General features: G+C 44.3%; 1 protein-coding gene and 1 long non-coding RNA gene across 4 annotated transcripts in view; one reads left to right on the forward strand and one right to left on the reverse strand.

Moving 5' to 3' along the window:
• Positions 1–3,564: 3,564 nt before the first annotated feature.
• LOC132542690 (uncharacterized) lies at positions 3,565–7,618 on the forward strand. Its single transcript, XR_009553657.1, has 2 exons — positions 3,565–3,712; positions 7,557–7,618. It is a non-coding gene; the product is annotated as an uncharacterized LOC132542690 (long non-coding RNA).
• SLC17A5 (solute carrier family 17 member 5) overlaps positions 7,415–21,231 on the reverse strand; it is a 48,471-nt gene continuing 34,654 nt past the window's right edge. For 2 of the 3 annotated variants that reach the window (XM_060205390.1, XM_060205389.1), the window contains 2 exons: positions 14,104–14,194; positions 7,415–8,771 (listed from right to left, as the gene is read on the reverse strand). In XM_060205390.1, the coding sequence (XP_060061373.1) occupies positions 8,634–8,771; positions 14,104–14,194 (229 nt within the window). In that variant the 3' untranslated portion in view covers positions 7,415–8,633. The remainder of the gene's footprint in view (positions 8,772–14,103; positions 14,195–21,231) is intronic. The other variant, XM_016185315.2, reaches the window with a different exon arrangement.

Here is a 21,231-nt window from a genome sequence, read left to right on the forward strand (position 1 = left end):
GGTAGCTTCTTCAACTTGGTAGTCCAGGAAGTAGCACAGTGGATAAAGCACTCGATTTTTCAAACATGAGGTCCTGAGTTCAATCCCCGGCAGCACATGTACTAGAGTGATTTCTGATTCTTTCTCTATCTCCTCCTATCTTTTTCATTAATAACTAAAATTTTTTAAAAACTTGAAAAAAGATATAAAGCAGAACAAAATGTTTAATAAACAAGAACCAAAAAGTAGGAATAGAGCAAGTGAGAATAGGGATCTTAGGGTGGAGAGAAACTAGGAAGTCTATTGTAGGTATGTTCCTAGGGGCACATGCCTTTAGTAATTTTTTGCTTGAGCTTGATAGCTAACATGCAGCTGGATTAAAAATATTGTCTGGGAAGATGGTATCAGAATTGAGGCTAGAACTAGAAAACTGGATTAGGGCAGAAAGTAGCAGAGAGAGAGAGAGAGAGAAGGAGAGGGAGAGGGAGGGGGGGAAGAGAGAGAGAGAGAGAGAGAGAGAGAGAGAGAGAAACCATAACACTAGAGCTTCGTGGTACTCCCATATGGTATGAGGGATCAAACTTGGGACCTCACACTTGCTAGTCCATTGCTCTAGTCACTGTGCAACCTCCCGGGTCAACCAGATGCCATTTTTTCCCCTCTACATACTTGCCAATATTTGTTTTATTTATTATTGGATAGAGACAGAAATAAATTGAGAAGGGAGGGGGAGATAGGGAGAGAGGCAGAGAGATATCTGCAACCCTGCTTTACCACTTGTGAAACTTTTCCCCTGAAGGTGGGGTGGGGACCAAGGGCTTGAACCTGGGTCCTTGTGCACTGTAATGTGTGCACTTAACTAGGTGTGTTACCGCCTGGCCCCTCCAACATTTGTTTGTAGATTTTTTGTTATAGATCTTTCTCTCATCTGTGAGGTGATTTTATTGTGGTTTGATTTGCATATCTCTAAGTAGCCCTGAGGGTTTTTTTTGTGTGTGTGCCCTTGGGCCAGCTGGGTGTTTCCTTTAGAGAAGTATTCAGATCTTTTACCCTTCTGTGTGTGGGAGGTGGGGTGGGGTTGAAAGCAGGGCCTCGAGGGGAGCATGCACTCAATCATTGAACTATTTCTGCAGTCATTTGCCTAGTTTCTTTTTTTTGTTTTGTTTTAATGTTTGTTGGCTATTTTTTGTCATTGAGCTATATGATTCTATTTTGTTATTGTTAGGGTTTCATTACTCCAGACTGACCTTCTGAGAGACGGGGGGGGGGGGGGGGGGGAGAGGAGAGGAAGAGAAGAGAGAGGAAAGAGAATGAGGAGAAAAAGAGAGGAGAGAGAGAGAGAGAGAGAGAGAGAAAGGGAGAGAAAGGAGAGAGAGAGAAAGAGAAAGGGAGAGAGAGAGAGAGAGAGAATACAACACCAGTACTTCCCTTAGTGCAATGGATGAGGACTGGACTCAAACCTGGGTCCTGGGTGGAGAGGGGCATGGTCAGCCCCCTCCCAGGTGAACTGTCTCACCAGCTTAAGATAGATGAGTTCATGACCCATTTTGGTTATTAATCCCTCGTTAGACATGCCATATGCACATACCTTATCTCTATTTGTAGATGGAGCAAGTATAAAAAAATAAAATAGGGAGTCAGGTGGTAGCACAACAGGTTAAGCACACATGGCGCAAAGCACCAGGACCATCATAAGGATCCAGGTTCGAGCCCCCGGCTCCCCACTTGGGGGGGGCAGGGGTCACTTCACGGGCAGTGAAGCAGGTCTGCAGGTGTCTATCTTTCTCTCCCCTTCTCTGTCTCCCTTCTCTCTCAATTTCTTTCTATCTTGTTGAACAACAACGGCATTGGTGGCACCAATAACACTAACGACAACAAGGGCAACAAAATGGAAAAAAATGGCCTCTAGGAGCAGTGGATTCATCGTGCAGGCACCAAGCCCCAGCAATAACCCCAGAGGCAAAAATTAATAAAATAAAATAAAATAAAATGCAGGAAGGGGAGCTAGCATAATGGTTAAAAACACTTTCATGCCTGAGGTCCTGAGGTCCCATGTTCAATTCCCAGCATCACCATCAGCCAGAGCTGAACAGTGCTGTGGTCTCTCTTTCTGTATATTTCTCCCTATTTCTCTCATTAGAATAAATAAAATATTGGGGCCGAATGGTGGAATACTTGATTAGATATATACATTACCATGTGCAGGGACCTAGGCTCAAGCCCCTGGCTCCCACCTACAAGAGTAAATAAGTGGTAAAGTAGTGCTGGTGTGCGTGTGTGTGTGTGCGCGCGCGCACGTGCGTGTGTCTCCCTCATCTCCCCCTCCATTCTTAATTTCTCTCTGTCCTGTCAAATAAAATGGAAAAAAAATTAAAAAGAAAAAAAAAAAGCTTCCAGGAGCAGTGGATTCATAGTGCCAGTATCCCTGGAGGCAAAAAACAAAACAAAAAATAACCACTTTTTTTTTTTAAAGAAATGTCTGAAGCTGGGAGCTGTTGTCCCAAAGGGTAGACCAAGGTCAACAGACACCTAAGCATGGCCAGTTTCAAAAGTGCTAGAATATTCCCACTGTCTTTGCAACAAGAGCACTTGGGGGTGGGGGTGGTGAATGTTTAATAAAATGTTTTTTAAAATATTTTTAATAAATACAGCATTTTTATTGTTATTATCTTTTTTATGAAATTTAATTTTTTTTGTTTTTTAATTTATTTTCCCTTTTGTTGCCCTTGTTTTTTTTTTTTTTGCTGTTGTAGTTATTATTTGTTGTTGTTATTGATATCGTCATTGTTAGATAGGACAGAGAGAAATGGAGAGAGGAGGGGAAGACAGAGAGGGGGAGAGAAAGATAGACACCTGCAGACCTGCTTCACCGCCTGTGAAGCGACTCCCCTGCAGGTGGGGAGCCAGGGGCTCGAACCTGGATCCTTACACAGGTCCTTGTGAAATTTTTTGATTTTTATTTATTGGATAGAGACAGCCAGAAATCAAGACGAAAGGGGGAAATAGATAGGGAGAGAGACAGAGAGACACCTGCAGCCCTGCTTCACCACTTGTGAAGCTTTCCCCCTGCAGCTGGGATGGGGACTTGAACCTGGGTCCTTGAGCACTGTAACATGTGCACTCAACAAAGTGTGCCACTGCCTGGCCCCAATTGTTATTATCTTTATTTATTTATTGGATAGAGACAGTCAGAAACTGAAAGGAAGGGGGAGACAGAGAGGGAGAGAGACAGAGAGACACCTGCAGCCCTGCTTCACCACTCGTGGAACCCTGCAGGTGGGGACCGGGGGCTTGAACCCGGGTCTTTGCTCATTGTAACATGTGTACTCAATAAGGAGTGCCACCACCCAGTCCCCAATAAAATGCCTAGATTCATAAGGTATCCCCCCCACCCCCCACTATCACCTCAAGTCCAGCTGTGGTGTCTTGAAGGCAAGTCTGAGGAGGGCAGCTGGGAGTTGAATTCTCTTTCCAGCTCAGTTGAGCAATAATGACTTTGCCCAAGTTCAGGATTGGCATGCGCAGGGAACGCCCAAACTTCCTCCGCCCCCAACACCAAGATAAAGTGAAAGTAAACAGGGCACTTGGAAAATTCCTAGCGCTTGACCCCCCTTGCAGTGAACAAGAAAAAGGGTGCCAGGTGCTAGGGACCAGGTACCTCTTCTTTTGGAAGTCAGAAGCCAGAAGTCGCCTGTGCTCTTAGCTTTCTGTCCCCAGCAGAGCTCCTGGAAAGGTTGTCTTGGCTTTTTTTTTTTTTCCTTTTTCCGGCCCCAACTGTCCTCTGGGCTTTACAGCTTATGGCTGCTGTGAAAGGCAGAGGCATCTGAACAGGCTTTGTGCACCATCTCCATTTACATTTCTATGGGCAAACTAATTTATTCCTGCTGAAATCAGACTTTGATTCCAACCCGAGTGGAGTGTGGTTTCCTCTGCAGAGCTAGGCCATTTCTACCTGGCCTCCCTGCCTTCATTTGTAAGCTCAGTGGTTCTTTTTCCTACTGGGGGGGGGGGTTCTATTTGGAATGGGGATAACCCCCCCTCCTAGGGGAGAGTTTTCTTGGCAACAGGGTTGACAATCAAACGTTTCTTTTTTAAATATCTTATTTATTTTCCTTTTTTTGTTGCCCTTGTTGTTTTTATCATTGTTGTGGTTATTATTATTGTTATTGATGTTGTTGTTGGATAGGACAGAGAGAAATGGAGAGAGGAGGGGAAGACAGAGGGGGAGAGAAAAATAGACACCTGCAGATCTGCTTCACTGCTTGTGAAGCGGCTCCCCTGCAGGTGGGGAGCCAGGAGCTCGAACCAGGATCCTTAAGCCGGTCCTCCATGTGCGCTTAACCCGCTACAGCCTGACCCCCAACAATCAAACATTTGCATTTGGGATTCTTGAGCAGGAAACAAAGGCTGAAGTCAGAAGGCCAGCTCTGTGATTCGTACAGGCTGCTGACTGCAGTGGCGTCTGTCTCAGGTTTTGTTCCATAATGGACTGTCAAGGTCAACTGGCAAGTTCGTTCCCACTGGAGTTGATGGCTGGGTGGATAATGGCGCTTTTCACATGGAAGATTTCAAAGACAGGGAAGCTCTGAAGGAAAAGGCTTGATAAATCAGAATGTGAGCTCCCTGAGAAAAAGGTGTTCTCCCCACCCCCTTCCTCCCCTCCAGCCCCTCTGCTGTATCCCAGGTGCAAAGAACAAAGGCCTGGCACCTAACGAATATTCAGTAAATATTTACTGATGCTGTGAGAAGTATTTTGTCTGCGTGGGGCTAAGCTATTATTCACAAATGCTAATAACTGCCACTTGCAACTTGATTTGAGGTTAGCAAATCATTTCCTCATTTTAAGGTGATGGAACACTTCTTTAGCTATGTTTTTTTTATGTACTCATTTAACTTTAAAAATTTTTTAAACTATTTATTATTGGGTAGAGACAGAGAGATATTAAGAAGGGAGGAGGAGAGAGAGAGAGAGAGAGACAGACACCTGCAGCTCTATTTCACCACTCGTGAAGCTTTCCCCCTACAGGTGGGGACCAGGGACTTGAACCTGGTAGTGTGTGTACTTAACTACCCCCTCTGGGTCCTCCTCTGCCATCATGTTCAGGACCTGAACCCTCCCGCCAACCCCAGAGTCTTTTTTTGGTGCAATACACCAACTCCAGTCCATGTTCTGTTTAGTGTTTTCCCTTCTGATCTTCTTTTTCAACTTCTATGAGTGACATCATCCCATACTCATCCTTCTGTTTCTGACTTATCTCACTTAACATGATTTCTTCAAGCTCCATCCAAATTGGGCTGAAAACAGTGAAATCACCATTGAAAAAATTATTTAATTTATTCCCTTTTCGTTGCCCTTGTTGTTTTATTGTTGTAGTTGTTGTTGATGTTGTTGGATAGGACAGAGAGAAATGGAGAGAGGAGGGGAAGACAGAGGGGGAGGGAAAGACAGACACCTGCAGACCTGTTTCACTGCTTGTAGTATTTCAAGTATTCCACCGTATGTTTATATATGACAGCTTACTCAGTCACTCATCTGTTGTTGGACACCTGGGTTGCTTCCAGGTTTTATGTATTCATGTATTAATGAGAGAGAGAGGGAGATAGAGATGATAGACAGGCAGGCAAGCAGACAGGCAGACAGTCAGACAGACAGAATCTCTCATGTGATGCTGGAAATTGAACTCAGGACCTCATGCTCATGAATGCATTGCTGTTACACCACCTCTTAGGTTGCTTTTGCTTTTCCTTCCCCTTCTTTTAAAAATTATTTTTCGGGAAGAAAGCAACATAACTAGAAGCAAGAATGTGAGGACTAGAGAGAGAACTCAGTGGGGTAGCAAGTGTGCCTTGTCATGAGCACTGCCTGGGTTTGAGCCGCGGCACCACCATATGGAGGTGCTGTAGTTTCTCTCCCTTTACCATCCCTGTTTCTCATCTCTCTCTCTCTTTTCAAATAAAACAATATGAAACAAGTAAGCATGTGAATTAAGAATTAAATTTATGGATTCTGGTTCAAGCCCCCGGCTCCCCACCTGCAGGGGAGTCTCTTCACAAGTGGTGAAGCAGGTCTGCAGGTGTCTATCTCCCCCGCCCCCCCCATTTTTCCCTCTTCTCTCAATTTCTCTCTGTCCTATCCAATGACATCAATAACAACAACAATAACTATAACAATAAAACAACAAGGGCAACAAAAGGGAATAAATAAGTATTAAAAAAACAAACATGATGTGAAGTTACTAGAGGGAAGAGGGTGGGTGATGGCCGAATGGCTCAATGAGCAGAGCACTGGCCCGCATGCTTACAGGCCTGTTTGGTCCCTAGCACCGTATGTGCTAGCATGATGCTCTGACTTCTCTTTCTGTCTCATATGAAGCTCTCTCTCCCTCTCACTTTTAAAAAAATATTTACTTATTTTCCCTTTTGTTGCCCTTGTTGTTTTTTATTGTTGTTGTAGTTATTATTTTTGTTATTGAAGTCATCGTCGTTGGATAGGACAGAGAGAAATGGAGAGAGGAGGGGAAGATAGAGGGGGAGAGAAAGACAGACACCTGCAGACCTGCTTCACCGCCTGTGAAGTGACTCCCCTGCAGGTGGGGAGCCAGGGCTCCAACCGGGATCCTTCTGCCGGTTCTTGCGTTTTGCACCACGTGTGCTTAACCCGCTGTGCTATCACCCGACTCCCCCTTTCACTCTTTCTCATATGTAATAGAATAACTTTTTAAAGTAATAACAATAATTTAAAAAAATAGTTACATGCTTGGTGTATTGCACCAAAGTAAAAGACTCTGGGGTTGGTGGAGGGAGTGTTCAGGTCCTGGAACATGATGGCAGAGGAGGACCTGGGAGCAGAAGGGTTACATTGTTCTGTGGAAAACTGAGAAATGTTACACATGTACCAACTATTTGACTGTTGACTCCACCCCACAAAAGGATAAATGCCAATTCCTAACAGTAAAAAAAGAAAAAGCTAATTCTTTGCAAGGAGCAGGGACTCTTTTCAATGCTGGGACAGCTGATGACAATAGAGGTTTCTGGGGGGCCAGCTGTGGCACACCAGGTTAAGCACACTTAGTACGAAACACAAGGACCTGCGTAAGGATCCTGGTTTGAGCCCCAGGCTCCCCACCTGCGGGTGGGGTGGGGGTGTCCGCTTCATAAGCGGTGAAGCAATGCTGAAGGTGTCTCTCTTTCTCCTGCTCTATTTTCTCCCCTCTCAATTTCTCTCTGTCCTACCCATAAAATAAAATAAATAAAAATAGCCTCCAGGAGCAGTGTATTTGTAGTGCAGGCACTAAGCCCAGTGATAACCCCGGAGGCAAAAAAAAAAAGATAAAAAGGTTTCTGATGGCCTGCGAGTTGGTGGCTTGAAGGAGACTGGCAGACATGCCAGAAGGGATGACACCAGCAAACATCACAGAACTGTCAGGTCCAAACATCAATTCAAAAGGTTTATTGGGATGATTCACAAAAGAAATATCACCAGAGCAACTGAAAAAAGCTATTTACACATTTAAAAATCGATTGACAGAAGTGTATTCACATTGTATTACATGGAATCGTTTGTGAGTGTGTTACAGGTAGTGTTGAACAAACACAACAAAACAGGAACCGGACTTTACACCACATAAATGTCCTCAAAGCATGTCCCCAAACCATTGGAAGACGACCCAAGAAGAAGACTGAAAAAAAGATGATTTCAGGGACCAGGAGTAATGATTATGACATCATTGATCTCAGCGACGTGGCCGGGTTAAGTCACTCTAGCTTTAAACAGCCACCAGAGGCTTAGTATGTAGGCAGATGACAACAAGGCCTATTATTTCCATTCTGGTGTAGCTCATCAAACACAGAACTTGGAAATTCGCTCTCTGATTCATGTGAAGGTGGGTAGCTTGTGTCGAGGAGGATGGTGTTTGTGACTTAACGGGGGCACCCCTCTTTTCTCTGGAAGCTTCCAAGCCAACCAGCTGTGCTTGATTCCCAGCATGCGGGGAAGGGAGAGGCTGTGGGGTTCTCACTGTTCCTGCTGCTCAGGGCTTATCTACACACTGACAGTTCCCCAGGCCCCTGGCAATGCCCTGGGTTTGGATGCTGCCTCTGGTACATGCTGGGCGCCATCCCCAGAGCCAAGGAGGGGCTGCTGGGCAGCTGTTTGGGCGAGCTTCCCTCAGTGCAGCTGTCAGGCCCAGTCAGACAGTGGCTGGCAGCTCCATGGAGACGTTCAGGTCTGAGATGCGTGCGACATTGCTTTTAGGAAGTGGGCAAAGGCGAGGCTGACTAAGAAGACCTGAGGACTTTGGATCTATTAAGTTCAATTAAGCAGAGGTCCCGAAGTGTTCACTTCCGCTCATTCCTTTAAGAATGTCCTTTAGAAGTAAACAGAAACCCACCTGCATCATATTGCCTGGCTTGGAGCTAGGTATGGGACCCTAAGGTATATATGTTCCAGCATACATGTTTTATTAATTACTAAAAAAAGCTAATTCATTTTTAATCTGGCAACGAGTGACATTTCATGATTTCAAGCCTTAACAGTTCAATACAAGCATAAATTTTTTCTTGTATACTGAACGCTTACACATTAAATATCAAAGGCACTTTTAGGCTACATGATAAAAGTACATTAATAGAGACGGGGTTATTTCTTGGTTCCTTCAGTTTCTGTGTCCATGGTGATCACTGAGAGCCCAGTTCTGCACTTCACCTTTGGCGAACATTGTGAAGAAAATGGCACCAAATATGTTAATAGCAGCAGCGATATAGAAAACAGTTTGCCATTCCCCAATAGTGTCCTACAGAGACAGGAAAAAAAGATGCAAGTGAGAAAAAAAAATTGTCACCTACTTTTTTTTTTTTTTTGCCTCCAGGGTTATTGCTGGGGCTTGGTGCCTGCACTATGAATCCACTGCTCCTGGAGGCTATTTTTCACCTTTTGTTGCTCTTGTTGTTTATCATTCTTGTTGTTGTTATTATTGTTGTTGGATAGGACAGACAGAAATGGAGAGGAGGGGAAGACAGAGAGGGGGAGAGAAAGATAGACACATGCAGACCTGCTTCACCACTTGTGAAGTGACCCCTCCCTGCAGGTGGGGAGCTGGGGGCTCAAACTGGGATCTTTAAGCCGGTCTGTGTGCTTCGTGACATGTGCATTTAACCTGTTGCGCTACCACCCAGCCCCTCAAAATTTTTTTTCTACTTTTAAAGCAAGCTGTGTCACATGGACTTGTAAACAAATGTTTCTTTTTTTAAAAAAATTATCTTTATTTATTTATCAAATAGAGACAGCCAGAAATCGAGGGATGGAGAGACAAAGAGAGACAGAGAGACACCTGCAGCACTGCTTCACCACTTGCATAGCTTTCCCCCTGCAGGTGGGGACCAGGGTCCTCGAATGCTGGTCTTTGCTCATTGTAACACGTGTGCTCAACCAGGTGCGCTTCCACCGGGCCCCAGAAGCAACCTGTCTCTACGACTTTGTGTGAACTATGGTGGTTATCTTTGGGAGGTGGGAGGGTGGGGACACAAATTTTGAACTTTGGTGGCAAGGGTGATGTTGAATTATGTACTATGTAGACTTACAACCTTGTAACCCACAAATAAAAAATACAACAACAATAAAACTCATCTGGTATCACAAAGCTATTCCAGTAGTAGCACTATTATTTCCCCTTCTCCCTTCTTTCTTCCTTTCCTTCCTTCCTTGTGGGTCAGGGGGCCTGCCATAGGTATGACTTCACTGCTCCCGTAACATTCTCATTTAGACTGAGAGTGAGAGAAACACCAAGCACCTGAGCTTCCCCCAGTACTGTGGCATCTATCTTGTGGTGCTGGGGTGTGAACCTGGGAAGGCATGCACACCCTATTCAGTGAGCTATCTCTCCAATCCACTAGTATTATGCTTACAAAATCTCATGCTGGAAATAGTCCACATTCGCACTGATAGGAAGACTCTGGTTTATGCTCCTGGGTTCCCTACTGACAGGGATATGTTCTCAGAAATGTGTCATTAGGTAATTCTGTCACCGTGAAAACGTGCCGAGAAAAACCTAGATGGCACAGTGTAGTGCGTCTACACTGGATGCATTGGATCGACCTTCCCGTGGTGCACCCCGTGAGTACCCATTCATTGGGGAAACTGACGATCCTTCCCAGCCGACTGAATCCACATGGATCCCAGTCACTTTCAAAGCCATTTAACTGGCTACGGAAGAAGGGCAAACGCTAGAAGAAGAAAGTGCGTCTAGAATATGAGGTGTAACCTGTCAGGACCACTACCATGTACAAGTCATTACTGACCAAAATGTTAAGTGTTGTGTGGCTGTATCTCCACCCCCCCAAATGGAATACTACACAGCACAGAGAATTAATGAGCTTCAGCTACAAAGACACACCTCACAAATAAAATCTTAACCAAAAGAAGTCAGATGCAAACGCACTGTAATGTGAGCACTTGACCAGGTGCACTGCCACCTGGTCCCAGAAGCCTGAACTTCACCTCCCATGTTCTTAAGAGGAAAGTCAAGGGCAGATGAGATTAGGTGGGATGATGGACTCTGTGGAGCTCAGTTTTGAGGCCTGGCCTGACACACAAACGTGGATGGCATTTGTTAACAGAGATCAGCAAACCACACACGTTCAGTGTGGAATTCAGTGGTCTAAAACTACCAGGCAGTTGTCTAATGTCTTTCCTATGCCCAAGTTCAAGGACCATTAATTTTTTACAACTGCACTCTAACTGGAGTGTATGCATGCTAGCAGCAAAAATCAAACCAAACTCAACAAACAATGGGATTACCAATGAGGAGGAGAATAAAAAAGACCAGGAAACTGGTATGAGGTCACTGACTTAGAACAAAAGGAAAACTATGAAGAAAGGAACACTATCTTTAAGGTAGACTTGCCTGAGTCAAAAAAAAAATCTTAGACGGGAGTCGGGTGGTAGCTTAGTGGGTTAAGTGCAGGTGGCGCAAAGTGCAAGAACAGGCGTAAGGATCCCAGTTCGAGCCCCCGGCTCCCCACCTGCAGGGGAGTCGCTTTACAGGTGGTGAAGCAGGTCTGCAGGTGTCTGTCTTTCTCTCCCCCTGTCTTCCCCTCCTCTCCATTTTTCTCTGTTCTAACCAACGATGATGACATCAATAACTTCTTTTTTTTTTTTTTTTTATTATTGTTGTTGTAGTTATTATTGTTGTTATTGATGTTGTTGTTGGATAGGACAGAGAGAAATGGAGAGAGGAGGGGAAGACAGAGAGGAGGAGAGAAAGATAGACACCTGCAGACCTGCTTCACCACCTGTGAAGCGACTCCCCTGCAGGTGGGGAGCCGGGGGCTCAAACCGGGATCCTTACGCCGGTCCTTGTGCTTTGCGCCACGTGCGCTTAACCCACTGCGCTACCGCCGCACTCCCCCCCATCAATAACTTCTTCTTCTAGCGTTTGTCACATCAGTAACTACAACAATAAGACAACAAAGGCAACAAAAGGGAAAATAAACATTAAAAAAATCTTAGACATCCATCTGAAATTTCAAGGAGATTTTGAGAAGCTGACAACGTTTCTCTCTTCTAGAGGAAGATATAGTGAAGAATGACATCATGTTCTAGCAAAATGTTAAGAAAAGTTCTTAGGATTCCTAAGACAAAGTTTCATCCTGTGACTCACAGGATAATACCCCAGTGTTTTTTTAAATTAAAAAAAAATTATCTTCATTTATTTAGGACAGAGACAGGTAGAAATTTGAGAGGGTTATGGGGTGATAGGGAGGGAGAGAGACAGACACCTGCAGCCCTGCTTCACCACTTGTGAAGCCTTCTCACTGCAGGTGGGGACCAGGGGATTGAACCTGGGTCCTTGCTCATTATAACATCTGCGCTCAACCAGGTGCACCACCACCTGGCCCCTCCTTTTAAAAAATATTTATTTATTGCCTTTTGTTATCCTTGTTGTTGTTTTATTGTAGTTATTATTGATGTCGTTGTTGTTGGGTAGAACAGAGAGAAATGGAGAGAGGAGGGAAAGACAGAGAGAGAGAGAGAAAGACAGACACCTGCAGACCTGCTTCACTGCTTGTGAAGCAACCCCCCTGCAGGTAGGGAGCTAGGGGCTCGAACCGGGATCCTTACGCTGGTCCTTGCACTTTGCACCATGTGCACTTAACCTGCTGCGCTACCGCCCGACTCCCGTGTTTTTTTTTGTTGTTGTTGTTGCTGTTGTTTACCATCATTGGGGCTTCACCACTCTAGGATGGGTGTGTGTGTGTGTGTGCGTGTATATATGTACACATGCATGTGTATGAATACATGATGTCCTAATACCTCCCTTGTAAATCTACTCATCAATTAATTTCACACTGCCAATTTCTGTATAGTCTAACTAAAGATACGCTAATTTTTCTAGTTTTTCTAGTATAACTTTACAACTTTTAAGTACTTGTGTGGTCTCAACTGTAAGCCCTTCATTTAACCTACTCTATTGCTCTATGTAAAATCAAACAGTAGAGGGCCAGGCAGTGGTGCACCGGTAGAGAGTACATTACAGTGCCTGAGGACTTGGGTTCGAGGCCCTGCTTCCCGCCTGCAGGGGGGATGCTTCACAAGCAGTGAAGCAGATCTGCAGGGTCTCTCCTCCATTTTTCTCTGTCCTACCCAACAACAACGACATCAACAATAACAATAATAACCACAACAAGGCTACAACAAGGGCAATAAAAGGGGGAAAAAATGGCCTCCAGGAGCAGTGGATTCATAGCACAGGCACTGAGCCCAGCAATAACCCTGGAGGCAAAAAAAAAAAAAAAAAGAAAAGAAAAAAAAGTCCAATAGCATTCTATGAGCCGCTGGGGAAGTGGCCCCGTGGTGGAGCGCAGGAATTCCATCCCCAGAAGACATGTGCCAGAATAGTGTTCTCAAGTCCTCTCTTGTAAAGCAAAGAACCCTTTGAAAATATGCTTTCCTGGGACAGAGCAGGTCCACCTGGTTGAGCACACATGTCACAGTGCACAAGGACCCAGGTTCAAGGCCCTGGTCCCCACCTGTGTGTGTGGGGGGTTTGCAAGTGGTGAAGCAGTGTTGCAGGTCTCTCTCTCTCCTGATCTCACCCGTCTCTCTGAATTTCTTTGTCTCTACCTAATAATTAAAATATTTTTTTTAAAAAGAAAATATGCAGGGGTCGGGTGTCAGCGCAGTGGGCTAAGTGCACATGGCGCAACGTGCAAGGACCGGTGTAAGGATCCCGGTTTGAGCCCCCAGCCCTCCACCTGCAGGGTGGTCGCTTCACAAGCGGTGAAACAGCTGTCTTTCTCCCCCCCTCTCTGTCTCCCCTCCCTTCTCAATTTCTCTCTGTCCTATCCAACAGCAACAACATCAGTGACAACAATAATTATGACACCAACAAGGGCAACAAAACGGGAAAAATGGCCTCCAGGAGCAGTGGATTCATAGTGCAGGCAGCAATAATCCTGCACCGAGCCCCAGCAATAATCCTGGAGGGAAAAAAAAAAAAAAGAAAATACACTTTTCTATTCATCAAACCATATAGCATTTTTCTGCTCTTTGAAATTTCAAGAATATTCAGACTTTCATCCTTAATTAACATAAACTTAAGTTTGGCTGAGATGTGCAGCTGCAGCTGTCTTTTTTAAAAATTCTTTTTATTTTAAAATTTATTTATTGGCTAGAGACAGCCAGAAATTGTGAGGAAAGGGGGTAATAGAGAGGAAGGGAAAGAGAGAGACACCTGCAACACTGCTTCACCACTTGCAAAACTCTCCCCCTGCAGGGACTGGGGGCTCAAACCTGGGTCCTTGTACATGGTAACACATGCGCTCAACCATATATGCCACTACCTAGCCCTCTCAAGTGCCTTTTTAAAAAGACTTTTTATTTTTTTACATTTTTAAAGTATTTATTCATTTATTATTGGATAGAGATAGAGAGAAATTGAGAGGGGGAAAGGGAGACAGAGAGACACCTGCAGCCCTGCTCCATCACTCGTGAAGCTTTCCCCCTGCAAGGGGGGACCAGGGGCTTGAACCTGTATCCTTGCACACTGCAATGTGTGTGCTTAACCTGGTGCCAACCACCTGACCCTTAAAAGACTTTTTTCGTTAAAAAGCAAATGGTCTACTTACATGAGGGGTCAGACTTTTAGCAATGACGGGCCCAACCATTCCAGGAATAGTGGCAAATGTGTTTGTGATGCCCAGGAGGATGCCAGCATACCTGCAGAGACATTTTCACAGAGGGTTTTGTCATTGGGCTCTGCAATTCAGCTGCTTTCTTCTAAAGAGAGTGATTCTACTGCCAGATTGTATGCTTGTGAAATTTCATGTCTACAGGAAACATCTTAATTGAATGGGGACTGAATATTTAGCTGGTAAAAAAAAATTATTTATCTTAGTAGATACTAGCATTCTAATACTACACTAAGAAACACAGCCATTGAAACCATTTTTTTTTTTTTTGCCTCCAGGGTTAACACTGGGGCTTGGTGCCTGCACTACATATCAGTGGGTTCTCCTGAGCCTTTTTTTTTTTTAATATTTAAAAATATTTTTATTAATTTATTATTGGATAAAGACAGACAGAAATTAAGAGGGGAGAAATTGAGAAACTGAGATATATATATATATATATAGAGAGAGAGAGAGATGGAGAGAGAGACACCTGCAGCCCTGCTTCACCACTCTCATGAAACTTTCCCCCTGCAGACGGGGACCAGGGGCTTGAATCTGGGTCCTTATGCACTGTATGTAATGTGTTCACTTACCCAGGGGCACCACCGCCTGGCCCCATACATTTTTTTAAAAAATTTATTTATTTATTTATTTATTTTCCCTTTTGTTGCCCTTGTTGTTTTTTTCATTGTTGTTGTAGTTATTATTGTTGTTGTTATTGATGTTGTCATTGTTGGATAGGACAGCGAGAAATGGAGAGAGGAGGGGAAGACAGAAGATAGACACCTGCAGACCTGCTTCAACACCTGTGAAGCTACTCTCCTACAGGTGGGGAGTCGGGGGCTCAAACTGGGATTCTTATGCCAGTCCTTGTGCTTTGAGTCATGTGCGCTTAACCCGCTGCGCTACTGCCCGACTCCCCCCATACATTTTTTTTTAAAGGACGAATCAGAACTTTTCCTGAGCAGATTAAAATGAACTTTTGCCATATGTACACAGAAACAGACACCCATGCCATACACACAGTGTAAAGCCAGCTTGTCTGCTTCTGCGATGGGACACAAGGATTGCTACAAGTAGATATAAGTAGAGCAAATAAGTCTGTGAAATTGCGTATTCACTATGATCTCATTTCTAGAATGATAAGTAGTGAGCTTTTAAAAAATTATTATCATATTGGATAGAGAGAAATCAAGAAGGGAGGGGAAGATAAGAGAGAGAGAGATAAGACACCTGCAGCCCTGCTTCACCACTCGCAAAGCTTTCCCCTGCAGGTGGGGACCAGGGGCTCGAACCCAGATCCTTGCACACTGTAACGTGCACTCAACCAGGTGCACCAGCACCTGGCCCTGGATAAGTAGAAATCTTTAGGGCCAGAGAAATAGCTCACTTGGATAGTGTGCTGCTTTGCCATGTGCATGACCCAGGTTCAAGCCCGGGCCTTTGCTGAAGGAAGCCTTGGTGCTGTGGTCTCTTTGTCTGTCTGTCTACCTCTCTGTCTTCTCTGTCTACATCTTGGATAGCATAACTGTTGTGTAAAGAGACTCAAATGCTTTAGGTTCAATCCCCCGCGCCAGCATAGCTGAGCTAATCAGTGCCCTGGTGGGGGGAAAAAAAAAATCAAATATTTACTGAAATGTCAATGTTCTTGATTCTGTATGAAAGAAATGAGTATAAAGCTTTTTACCCCTTTTATTCCAACTTTAAGAAGGACATTTTATTAATTTACTTATTAGTGATAGTAGAGAGAAGGAGTATCACTCTGGTATTTGCAATGCTAGGGATGGATCTTGAGACCTCATGCCTCAGAGTCCAGCTCCCATCTTCCACCCTCCTCTCCCCCCCTTTTTAAATGTTTGACAATGAAATTAATTTTGTCAAAAGAAGATGCTTTTTCTTAACTATAAACAATGTAAGCTGTTTGCACAGACTCTTAAATCACAATAAGAGGAAGAAACATTTCAGATATAACAAGCTTCCTATCTCAATACAGTTGTGTCTGAAGGTCAGATCTAGCACTTTTCTGTATGACTATAAGAAGAATCATTTGGGGAGTCGGGCGGTAGAGCAGCGGGTTAAGCGCATGTGACGCAAAGTACAAGGACCCGCGCTAAGGATCCTGGTTTGAGCCCCGGCTCCCCAGGGTTCGGCACCCTGGCTCTGCAGGGGAGTCGCTTCACAGGCAGTGAAGCAGGTCTGCAGGTGTCTGTCTTTCTCTCCCCCTCTCTGTCTTCCCCATCTCTCTCCATTTCTCTCTGTCCTATCCAACAACAACGACATCAACAACAATAACTATAACAACAATGGAAACAACAAGGGCAACAAAAAGGAAATAAATTAAAAAAAAAAAAATCATTTGGGACTAAATGAAACACCCGGTTCGGTTAAGCATATATGCTACATTGCATAAGGACCCAGGTTTAAACGCTCAGTCTCCACGTGCAAACAGGGCTGCAGGTGTCTCTCTCACTCCCTATCCCCTCCTTCCCTCTCATTTCTCTCTGTCTCTATTCAATAAGTATGTTAACTTTTTAAAAGTGTTCTTTAAAAAAAAATTATTTATTCATTCCCTTTTTGTTGCCCTTTATAGTTGTAGTTATTATTGTTGTTGTTATTGATGTCGCTGTTGTTGGATAGGACAGAAAGAAATGGAGAGAGGAGGGGAAGACAGAGAGGGGAAAGATAGACACCCCCTGCAGGTGGGGAGCCTGGGGCTCGAACCGGGATCCTTATTATATGGTCATTGCGCTTTGCGCCACCTGCGGCTAACCCGCTGTGCTACTGCCCGACTCCCAGTATGTTAACTTTTAAAAGAAATAATTTCGCATATAGTGCGAAGCACAAGGACTGGCATAAGGATCCTAGTTGTTAGATAGTTGTTAGATTTCTCTCTGTCCTATCTAACAACAATGGAATAAAGAAGGCTGCAGGCAGGAGTTCGGCAGCATGTGTGTTTATGTGGTGTGCCACGGCCAGATCCCTATTACTTTAGGTAGAAGGGGGGGCCGGACAGTAGCGCAGCAGGTTAAGCGCACGTGGCACAAAGTGCAAGGACCCGGCGTAAGGATCCTAGTTTGAGCCCCTGGCTCCCCACCTGCAGGGGAGTCGCTTCACAGGCAGTGAAGCAGGTTTGCAGGTGTCTATCACTCTGGTACATGTGCTGTTGGGGGTCAAATTCAGGACCTCAGGCTTGAAAGTCCAGTGCTTTATCCACTGTGCCACCTCCTGGACTACACCTTCAGATGTTTTTTTAAGCTACCCAGCCCATTAAAAAAAAAGTTTTTTTTTCCCAATTTGAACTAATATAGGGCCTAAATAGAACCTCTGCTAAATAAACCTGGTTTAATTATTAAGTATCTACAGCAGTACAAATTTACATGGTATAAATTTGTATCTATACAGGATATAAGAACCAAGTCACATAGCACGGATTTTTTTTCCCCCCTCATCCCTTTAGGGAGTATATCTTAAATTAAACTTGGCAGAACCTGCCATTTTTTTTTTTTTAAATCATTCACACTTTGGCAGTAGGAGCAACTGACTGTCAGGGCTTCGCAGTGACAGATATTAAGTACAGACGAATGCTGTGAAAATTTCAAATGTCAGCACCCAGATGCTCATTCAAGTATTTCTATTAGACTTGGCTAGGGAGGGCCTTGGGAGATTAATTACCACTTGGAAGAAAGATGCTATGCAAACTGTGTCTGGACTCTGTGCTGTGGGAGGACCAGAGCACTGTGGGATTAATCATTACAAATCTACTCAGTTCCCTTGACTCTGGGCAACAAAATGATCTTGAGAAAATCTTACAGTTTCTAAAAGATTTAGGAAATGCCCTGTACAGATCAGGTATATACTGTTTGTTTTACTGAAAAGTCTTGTGTGAGGCATGGCTCTAAGTATTTTATACATATTAACTCTTTTTAATATTAAAATTGACCCCATGAAGGAGGATTATAATCATTTTCTAAATGAAGTAGGACTATACAAATGTTACGCAATCTGTACCCAGCACTGTAGTGTTCCTAAATATGTTAGCACCTGTAGTGCTGTTATTCAAAAGACATAAATTTTCTTATGTTTATTTTTATCACAAAGCTCAATGTTGAAATTATTATTATTATTATTTTGGCTTCCAGCATTATCTCTAAAATGGAGAATAAGATAATCGGGGCCGAGTGGTGATGCTACTGGAAACTGCACATGTGTGAGAGGACCCACGTTCAAGCCCGTGGTCCCCATTTCTGGGAGAAAAGGAGTGGGGGGAGGAAGGGAGAGAGGTCCTCATGAGTGGTGGTGCCGTGCTGTCACTATCTCTCCTCTCTACTGCTCCCCCAGTTTACTTGTATTTCTATCAAAGAGAAAAGGGAAAAAAAAAAAAAGGGCACTGGGAGCTGTGGAGTCATTATGTACCCAGTGATAACCTTGGTGGCAAAACCAAAAACAAACAAAAGACATTAAAAAATTGGGCCAGGTGGGCCACTCAGGGGCATAACTGCATGAATGAAGCCCTAGGTTCATTCCTTGGCTATTATTGCAAAACCAAGCCCAAACTAAAACAGCTCTGAAATGTATTATTAATACTTTCTTTTATATACATATATATATGTTATATTTATTTATTTTCCCTTTGTTGCCCTTGTTTTTTTTTTATTGTTGTAGTTACTGCTGTTGTTGTGATTGATGTCGTTGTTAGATAGGACAGAGAGAAATGGAGAATGGAGGGGAAAACAGAGAGGGGGAGACAAAGACAGACATCTGTAGATTTGCTTCACTACCTGTGAAGCAACTCCCCTGCAGGTGGGGAACCAGGGGCTCAAACCGGGATCATTACTATGGTCCTTGCGCTTTGTGCCATGTGCGCTTAACCCACTGCGCTACCGCCCGACTCCCTATTAATACTTTCTAATTCTTCCTTCTTCCCTTCATTCCTCCCTTTCTTCCATCCTTCACCTTTTCACCAATTTGGTTCCATCACTCCCAGTCAACATTTTTTCTTCTTAATTTCAGATAGATAGAGAGGGGGGGGGGGAGGGAGAGAGGGAGAGAGAGAGAGAAGGAGAGAGATGAGACACCACAGCATTCCTTCACTGTCCATGAAGCCTCTCCTTGTGCAAGTACTTCCATGTGGAACTGGGGGCTCCATCCCAGGTTCTTGAGCACAATAATGTGTACGCTGCTGGATAAGCTGTCTCCTGACCCCCCCCCCCCTTAATGTTTATTTTTTCTGTGAAGCACCACGGAATGAACCCAGGGTCTTTAGTACGCACAGTACTTGCCACTTCGGGCTAATATCTTCCCATCCTGTTCTAGTTGAAAGTGGAGTTGGTGGAGGGAGAAGAGAAAGGGAGAGAGGCATAAAAGGAAAAGAGACAACACTGCATCACTCCAATGCTTGTGAAGCACTGGCCCCTTTTGCATGGTGTTCCTGTGTGGTGGCCAGGGTCTTGAATCCACATTCTTGTGCATGGTAAAATGTGGGACCACAGGAGGGGCTATCTCTTGGCAACCACAACAGCTTTCTTTCTTCATAAATATATTTACTTATTATTGGACAGACAGAGACTGAGAGAAATTGAGAGGGGAGGAGGAGACTGAGAGGGAGACAGAGACACACCTGCAGCCCTGATTCACCACTCGAGAAGTTTTCCCCCTGCAGGTGGGGAGCAGAGGCTTGAACCTGGGTCCTGAAATTCTCTCTCATATGTACTAAAGAAAATAAATATGAAGGTGGCCCTTCTGTAGACCAGGAAGAGAGAGTCCTGGTGGCACTTGGACGCCATATGGCATTTTGGTCTTGGACTTCTAGCTTGCAGGCCTGTGAGATACTGCATTCTGTCATTTAAGCCACTCACTCAGTCTGTGGTAGTTTGTTATGGCAGCCCAAGCAGACTAAGACACAAACCACTGCTTTTTTCTTCTCATGTGAATTCTGTCAGGAATACTGCCCCCTCTCCCCCAACCTCTCCCTGTTAACTTCTTGTTCAATCTTTAGACTTTAGATGAAATTTTACTTCTTCAGAGAGATCTTCCTCTATCTTGAATCTACATGATATCCCTTTATTAGATGCTCTTATATTACCTTCAAGGAGTTTTTAATTTTTTAAAAAATTATTTATGAGAGAGAGAGAAACACAGAGACCAGAACATTGCTCAGCTCTGGCTTATGGTGGTGCTGGGAACTGAACCTGAGACCTCAGAGCCTCCAGCACGAAAAGTCTTTTGCAGAACCTTTATGCTACCTCCCCAGCCCTTTAACATGCTGGTGTTTGTTTATGTGATTCTTATTTATTTTCATCTAATACCATGGATTAAAAAGCATTCACAAGCCAGAAATATGTCTAATATGGTAGGCATTTGAGCAGTACTACTGAGGGAATGGATTATTATAACATAATTCAAGTCTCATCCTTGAACTAAAATTCATAGGTTTGTAAGCAGAAAGTGGATATTGTATTTTGCATCATTAAATACTTGTTCAATACTTGCTGTGTAAGTGAGAGGACTAGACTAGAGCAAGGAATCACACTAGGATGTGTGTGAGAAACACCTGATTTTTAAAAAAAATGTAGACCTGAATTCAGTAAGTCTAGGGAGATGCCTGAGAGTCGGCCTTTCTCCCAAGCTCTCATTTAATGGTGGAGCCACTGGCCCACAGCCTACTTGAGGAGGAAGGAATGAGACTGCTGGAGCTCACCCCTACTTCTAAGCTTCATCATTCTACAAACTTCTTTTTTTTTTTCCTCCAGGGTTATTGCTGGGCTCGGTGCCTGCACCATGAATCCACCTCTCCTGGAGGCCATTTTTTCCCCCTTTTTGTTGCTCTAGTTGTTGCAGCCTAGTTGCGGTTATTATTGCCATTGTTGACGTTGCTTTGTTGTTGGATAGGACAGAGAGAAATGGAGAGAGGAGGGGAATACAGAGAGAGAGGGGAGAGAAAGATAGACACCTGCAGACCTGCTTCACCGCCCGTGAAGCGACTCCCCTGCAGGTGGGGAGCCGGGGGCTCGAACCGGGATCCCTATGCAGGTCCCTGCGCTGTGCGCCACGTGCGCTTAACCCACTGCGCCACCGCCCGACTCC

This window comes from Erinaceus europaeus, chromosome 13, assembly GCF_950295315.1.
Source record: "Erinaceus europaeus chromosome 13, mEriEur2.1, whole genome shotgun sequence".
In the NCBI taxonomy this organism is placed as follows: domain Eukaryota; kingdom Metazoa; phylum Chordata; class Mammalia; order Eulipotyphla; family Erinaceidae; genus Erinaceus; species Erinaceus europaeus.